General features: G+C 33.5%; 1 protein-coding gene across 1 annotated transcript; it reads right to left on the bottom strand.

Annotated features, from left to right (window-relative positions):
• Positions 1-1,895: 1,895 nt before the first annotated feature.
• On the bottom strand, positions 1,896-4,829 carry LOC145107513 (lysine histidine transporter-like 7). Its single transcript, XM_079044406.1, has 5 exons — positions 4,374-4,829; positions 3,949-4,082; positions 3,411-3,844; positions 3,088-3,219; positions 1,896-3,005 (listed from the first exon to the last, which is right to left on the bottom strand). The coding sequence occupies exons 1-5, from the start codon at positions 4,673-4,675 to the stop codon at positions 2,517-2,519; spliced, it is 1,491 nt and encodes a 496-aa protein (XP_078900532.1). The 5' UTR covers positions 4,676-4,829; the 3' UTR covers positions 1,896-2,516.
• Positions 4,830-7,345: the final 2,516 nt, after the last annotated feature.

Raw genomic sequence — 7,345 nt, 5'->3', positions numbered from 1 at the left:
CTCCATTGGAAAGGGTGTGACATCTCAGAAGCAACATTGGAAAATAAGGATGACTTTGATCTCTCCAATTTATCATATGACCTTGATGATAAGTCGATGCTAACGGAGGGGGTATTGATACGGGTATAGCCCATACCTGGCCCAAAAGAACCATAAGGAAGTCGTACCACTATGAAGACTAAACGACCCTTGAAGATCAAGTCTTGTTAACCATCAGTTAGCTGCTGCACGTTAAGTTGAAAATTTCTTATTTCCATGTTTTTAGCTCCACTAGTGTTTCCATGAATAAGTCCATGCACGATTGTTTCACTACTTACTAGAATTGAGAACGCCATTTGACAACCATTAGTCTTTAAATTGTAATTTGCTTTTGGGAATGAATTATCGAAAATCCCTCCGGCTGTGTTTTCTTCTCTGTTAATTATGTGGTGATTGACCCTCTCGAAATATATCGGTCTGATTATTAAACCAATTAGAATTTTGATTTCCAAATTTAGTAAAACTGTATATTTGTAGCATTATGTCCATAAAAACATACATTTGAATGTCTGGAGAAAAAAAAACGCATTCTCTCATAAAGTACACATCGTTTCAAATTATGTTTGACAATGTCGTTTAATGATTGCATTGAAACTAACTCTCTTGCATGGACGGTTTTGCTTGGTGTCCCGGTGTGACACCAGCAACATCTACTTTTCCTGTACGCAGTGGAAAAAATTTTGATTTTTTTTTTGTTTTTTACCTCTTTTTCATGCACCGGCAACACCTCTTCAACCTCGACAACACCTCCTATGTACTCCTGCGTCCGTCCCTGCTCTCTTGTGTCTTAGATGCAGTAAGGGAATACGTGAAGAAGATTAACAATTAACAATTAGTTTAAGTTTTCAGGGGATCAAAAAAATACATTTGAACTGACAATATGTAAGACATACAATACGAATAACTTGGTTATAATTAAATATTGTTAGATGAAATAAAACCATGATATAGATGATAGGTTTAGTTTTTTTTTTCTAATGTTTGTTTTGAAATATCTATATTTAGTTATATTTTCATGTCAAGTAATGTTTTTTTTTTGAAATATTATATGTGATTAAAAAATAATAATAAATCAAATGAGAAAGTTTCATAAAATACTTAAGATAGATCAAATGAGAAAGTTTCATAAAATACTTTAGATAAATGATAAATTAATTAATTTATAAAAAAAATCCTAAAATAGTTAACCTTTGTAGAATGGTTGTGAGAAAGTGAATGAAAAATGACTTAAACTAGAGCATGAATAACACGTAAGGTTTAAAGGGGAATTTAAGAAAAAATCTATTGCTTTATTTCCTCTTTTAGAAATATTGAGATGTCTAATATGTTATAACTAGTTCAAGCTTCTGTTATAAGTAGAGGTGTTCGTTTGGATGGATCGGTTTGGTCCGATCAAATCAAGTGAATCCAAATTGATTTCGGTTTTCAAAACATGAATCCGAATAGTCCAACCTAAATTCAAATCCGATCCGATCCAATCCGATTATAATTCGGTTTGATCGGTTTTTATAATTCGGTTTTCAAAAACCAAATCATTTTAAAACGACATATGATTATAATATTATCCAACTTTACACAAGAAACGAAAACAAATTATTTAGTTGTGATTTGAAATTTTTAAACAACTATTAAAAATATATATTATAGGTAAATATTTTATAGATAGAAAACTTTTGAGGGAAAATTCATATTAATATTTTCTTTATCGGGTGAAACGTTTTGAACCTATTTGAAAAAATAAATTACAAAATTAATAAATAACTATAGATATATATTATAAATAAATAAGTAATAAATATTTATTCGGTTTTTTGAACTATTCGGTTCTTATTTTATAAACCAAAACCAATCCGAAATCCAAAATAATAATTCGGTTTGTTGAAAACCAATCCCAAAATCCGAATATCCGAACCAAATAGTCAAATCCAAATTGTTCAATTGGACAATTCTGTTTTATCCAAATAGTGAACAGCCCTAGCTATAAGGGAGGAGGGAGTCGTTCCCTTCCAACCCACTGAACTCACTGTCACATCAGTTTTTGTCTCTCTTTTTTCTTCATCTTTCCCAACTTACAACACACGACAATCTTATCTTTTTCAACCCATTCAATTAAAAATAATACAAAACAACTAAGTTACAAATCTTAAAACACATGATACAACAGAAAATGAGAGAAAGTAGAGAGAGAGAGAAGATGAAGTGGGTTAGTGAAACCAATTAAACAACCCGCTGAAGAGGGAGTGGTATTCACGGTAACTCTATTGCTAATTAAGATTTTACCTTGATTGTTTGTATTTTTTTTTTAATTGAATGAGTTGAAAAAGTAGGATTTCCGTGTGTTGTGGGTTCAGAAAAAGGAAGAAAAATGAAAGATAAAAACTGTTGTGGTAGTGGTTGGAAGGAAATGACTCCCTCCTCTTAAGACCTAATTGTATTGGATAGACTGTGGTCCACCTTTGATTCGAGTTGGACCTTTGTTAATATGGGTGGAAAAAGTTGGCATCTAAACCTATACAAGCTAAGTTCCACACTGCACAAATGACTAACAACACACTCAATCCTACGCCTAAACAACCAAGCCCAAGGTTAAGCCACCACATTGCGAATTTTGTTGGTGGTCTCTTTATCGCAATCCACATGAGACATGGGTATCCATACGTGACAGGGAGAGCAATACCTCCTATAAGTAGTCCTAGACTCGGCAGAAATGGGAACGCAACTGATATAAAGAAGGTCAAACCTCCAAAAAATATCCGGATTCCTATACGCGTTAACTTTGGGCATTTTTGGCTTTTTCTACTTGCATATGCACGCTCCAAGTTGTCATATACAACCATCCCGTAGATTTGAAAAGCAGCCACACAACTTATGACAACTTGCACGTATAAGAGACCCACCACTGGTTTTAATGTATGGTGGTGAAGGGTGGTTAAAACTGCTGTTAGTAGTCCTCCATTGGCCGGAATCTGGATAATGTTTAGTGTTAAGTACGTTATATTCATGTTAAATTCAAAGATTGTTATTTACAAATAAAAGAAATAATTTAACCTTGTTTCCGAGGGCCCAATATCCAGCAGCTGTAAGAGGGAACAAACACATTGCAATAATGAGATATGAAGCTACCACTCCTTTCAACATGAACTTTGATGATGAGCGATTTGGGGTCGATGGCATTGTACCCTATATATAGGAAGATTAATAGGACCATAAAAAATACTTTTTAAAGGGATGTAGTAAAATAAATATTTTTGATTTTTCATGATGTATCTATGATTACATCATGAAACACTACGACACGATTATTATGGGTTGCAGTGGCTTCAATAGGTCGACAGCATATTTAATAAATTGAAAGACACTATGAGATATACCTGTATCTCTAACACAACATTATGGCCTCTAAACGCTAGGAATATGATCCCAAGTGCATTCATGATATTTCTTATTCGAGCAGTTTCTGATTCGGCAACTTTTGACTGGTCATAAATAACACCGTCTACCCTTCCTTTAGCAACGAAAACTAGCCATAAGACTGTACAATATCCAACAGCCATGATCGATCCAATGAATGAGACAAATGCTAAAGAATTCAAATTTGGGCAAAAGAGGGACACAAGAATTGCCAAACAAATGAAAACCAAGAACAATTCTGTTGTCGTCAAGGGGTATTTGGAAGAGCAATCTTCACACAAGAGTTGATAGAATAGTTTCATGGTTCCACCCCCTGTGATTATGAACATGACGCATGATCCTCCTGAAAGATACATGACTGGGAAAATGGCTAAAACTTTCCCTAATTTAACACCTACAAAAGTCATCCATGAATTGAAATTTAATGATGTTAGTTAACTAAAAAAAACTAACTTTTTCCATTTTAGTTAATTTAAGAAACGGATCTTGTTATCATACCAAAGGCAGCCACTGAAAGTTGAAGATATCGGCTGTAACGTGTACTGGAAGTAGATTCATGAAGATCCACCAACAATAAAATGGTGTAGAACTGCCATACAAAAGCCACAGACAAACACAAAATCCCCCAAAACCTGAAAAAAGAAGATGAGTTAATTAAAGTACGATTAATTAATGGTGAGCACTCACTGGATGGAACATGATATGGCTTTTCATAATCAGATGGCTCCAGTGCATGAAGGACTAAATATGACAACTTTCACTTTTGTAGAGCTTTAATAAATTCAAAATGTTCTAGTGGGCTTACGCTAAATTCAGCATAACTGTATAATTACTAAAAGTGGTAATAACTAAGAACAGATAAATAATTAAGTAATGTCGGCTTAGAACTGATGGAGTACACGAGTATATGCATGGCGGATTACCAGCCCATGTACATGAAGGCGAGAGGTAGAGAGAGTGTTTGAATTCCGATTCCAGAGGAAAGCAAATGGAATGTTGCAGTCCATGAATTTCCTTTTCTTGATTCGGTGATCGGAAGCCAATCTTCACGTGGTTGGTTGATTCCTTTCTGGTCTTCTTCAAAATCAGGTTGCTCAGATTCTGGAGGTGTTGAATAGTACTCCAACATGCAGTGACATACGATATCATCGACACTGTTTATATGAATCCTTTTCTCTAAAACAATTTCCTGTTCCTTATGTCTATCCACCATCTCAGTATCCATTTGTGTTTGATCACTTTACTCTTACTTCACTTTAATCGTATTAAAGTCGAGAGAAAGAGATATATTTTTATGGGTGTTAATGAAGAAGCAATGAAGGCAGAGGCCACTTTATAAATCTCATCCGCAAGACTTGATGTGAACTCACAAGTCAGAATTTAAAATAAAATGATCGCGTTAGGAAGGAGAAAGAGGAGTCTTGTAGGGTCATATTAGACTAAAATGGTATGCTGTATCACAATGACTCGAGTATCGTGACGTGAGTATGACTGACGCATAAGCTTACTATATAAAAACAATATAACAAGTTTAAGGAAAAAACTAAAAAGCACACAACTCCACACATATCATGATTCCTTAACATTTTATGAAGGTAACCATTATTCTACGAAGAATATAATCTTTCTATTATAATTAAAAGAACATGAAATATGTTACCATGGGTTGCCGTTGGGTATTCGACGAGTACAAGGACATGGGTGTACTTGCTATTAATAATTTTCATCAGGAATTGTATCAGGTCATATTATAAAAAATTGCATAACGAACTTGATAATACCGATTACCGACATAACCAGTGGATTTGTATGACTTAAAAGGTTTAAAGTAAGTCAAGGACCACATGTTTGTATACGATAAAAGAAAAAAATGACTACCATATTGATCATTTTTTTTCCACTCTCCGTATCCTTCGAAGCACTTTCATACAGAAATGAAAGAGCCAAAATCAGTGGCGATTCTTTAAGCAATCTCTATTTTCCACAAAAACTTATATATATATATATATATATATATATATATATATATATATATATATATATATATATATATATTATAAATTCAACGTGATTAAGATAATTTAAAACAAACTAAACTAACAACATAAATAAAGAAATTTGATGGAGAAGGAGATTTAGAAAAGATATGAGATATTTTATATCTTGTGAAATTGTATCCTCATATCTTTGCTAGAGCATGTTATTTATACTATAAAAATTAGGTATCATATGTCATGTAAATGGTATGATATGATAGCTTTCACTAATTCACCAATTATTGGTGTCATTCACAATAATTTACAACACTCCCCATTGGATGACACCATTTCTGATCTACAGTTCAGTTTTGAAGTATCGCCTCATTAAAAACTTTGCTAAAGAAAACCCAATGGTAAAAAACTTTAGCGAAGGGAAAAATAGTGCAGTGTATAGTTGACCCCCCCCCCCCCCCCTATTTAGACATTTGTTACATTATATTCTATGCACATGTCGCATTCCACTGTCATGTACATGTTTCCTGAAGGTTGCAGTAGGAAGTGTCTTCGTAAAAATGTCTGCTGCATTGTTGTTGGATTGAACATATTTGATTTCAACTTAATGGTTCTTTATAAGCTCTTCAGTGTACTCAAAAAACTTTGGAGGTATATGTTTTGTCATGTTGCTCTTGATATATCCTTCTTTCATTTGAGTGACACATGCTGAGTTATCTTCATATATTAAAGTTGGATCTATATCTTTTTCAAGTCCACATGAAGTTAAAACTAGTTGTGTCATCGATCTCAACCATGTACATTCTCTACTAACTTCATTTAGTGTAATTACTTCAACATGATTTGAGGTTGTGGCAACAAGTGTTTGCTTTTGAGAACGCCAGGAAATTACAGTACCTCCATTCATGAATACATATCCAATTTGAGATCTAGCTTTATGAGGATCAGACAAATAACATGCATCTGCATAACCAATCAAGCCTTGTTTTCAATTGTTATGATAAAATAATCCTAAATCACTAGTTCCTCGAAGGTAGCGAAAAATATGTTTGATTCCATTCGAATGTCGTTTTGCTGGGGCTGAACTAAATCTTGCTAGCAAGTTTACAGCAAAAGAAATGTTAGGTCTAGTACAATTGGTAAGATACATAAGAGCTCCAATTGCATTAAGGTATGGTACTTCTGGACCAAGGACTTCTTCATTTTCTTCGCATGGACGAAATTGATCCTTTTCAATATTTAATGATCTAACAACCATTGGAGTGCATAAAGGATTAGCATTGTCCATATTGAAATGTCTCAAGACTCTTTCTGTGTAATTTGATTGATGTAAAAGTATTCTGTTAGGCATATGCTCAATCTATAAACCAAGACAATATTTGGTTTTTCCAAGATCTTTCATTTCAAACTCTTTCTTTAAAAGTTCAATAACTTCAAGGATTTCTTTATTCGTTCCAATGATGTTTAAATCATCAACATAGACTGCTATGATCACATACCCAGATGTTGTTTTCTTAATAAATACACATGGACAAATAGTGTTATTTTTATAACCTTTACTTGTCAAATAACCGCTCAAACGATTGTACCACATGCGTCCAGATTGCTTTAACACATACAAAGATCTTTGTAATTTTATAGAATACATTTGTTTGGGTTTTGCACTTAATGCTTCGGGCATTTTAAATCCTTCAGGGATTTTCATATAGATATCACTATCAAGTGATCCATACAAGTAAGCTGTAACAACATCCATAAGATGCATCTCTAAATTTTTAGAGACTGCCAAGCTAATTAAATATCTAAAAGTGGTTACATCCATTACCGGTGAATAAGTTTCCTCATAATCAATTTCAGGTCTTTGAGAGAAACCTTGAGCAAAAAGTCTAGCCTTGTATCTTACA

This window comes from Lactuca virosa, chromosome 4 (assembly GCF_052849685.1).
Source record: "Lactuca virosa cultivar CGN04683 chromosome 4, Lactuca_virosa_CGN04683_v6, whole genome shotgun sequence".
Classification (NCBI taxonomy): Eukaryota; Viridiplantae; Streptophyta; class Magnoliopsida; order Asterales; family Asteraceae; genus Lactuca; species Lactuca virosa.
Note: the sequence above shows the minus strand (reverse complement) of the source record. Positions and strands in the feature narration are given on the sequence as shown.

What these genes read in the sequence shown, in the direction of transcription:
- LOC145107513 (XM_079044406.1), bottom strand. Translation starts at nt 4,675, where the DNA reads ATGGATACTGAGATGGTGGATAGACATAAGGAACAGGAAATTGTTTTA. An exon ending in GCCTTCATGTACATGGGCTG is followed by an intron (nt 4,083 to 4,373) that starts GTAATCCGCCAT and finishes TTCTTTTTTCAG; the next exon opens with GTTTTGGGGGATTTTGTGTT. An exon ending in ACTTTCAGTGGCTGCCTTTG is followed by an intron (nt 3,845 to 3,948) that starts GTATGATAACAA and finishes TGACTTTTGTAG; the next exon opens with GTGTTAAATTAGGGAAAGTT.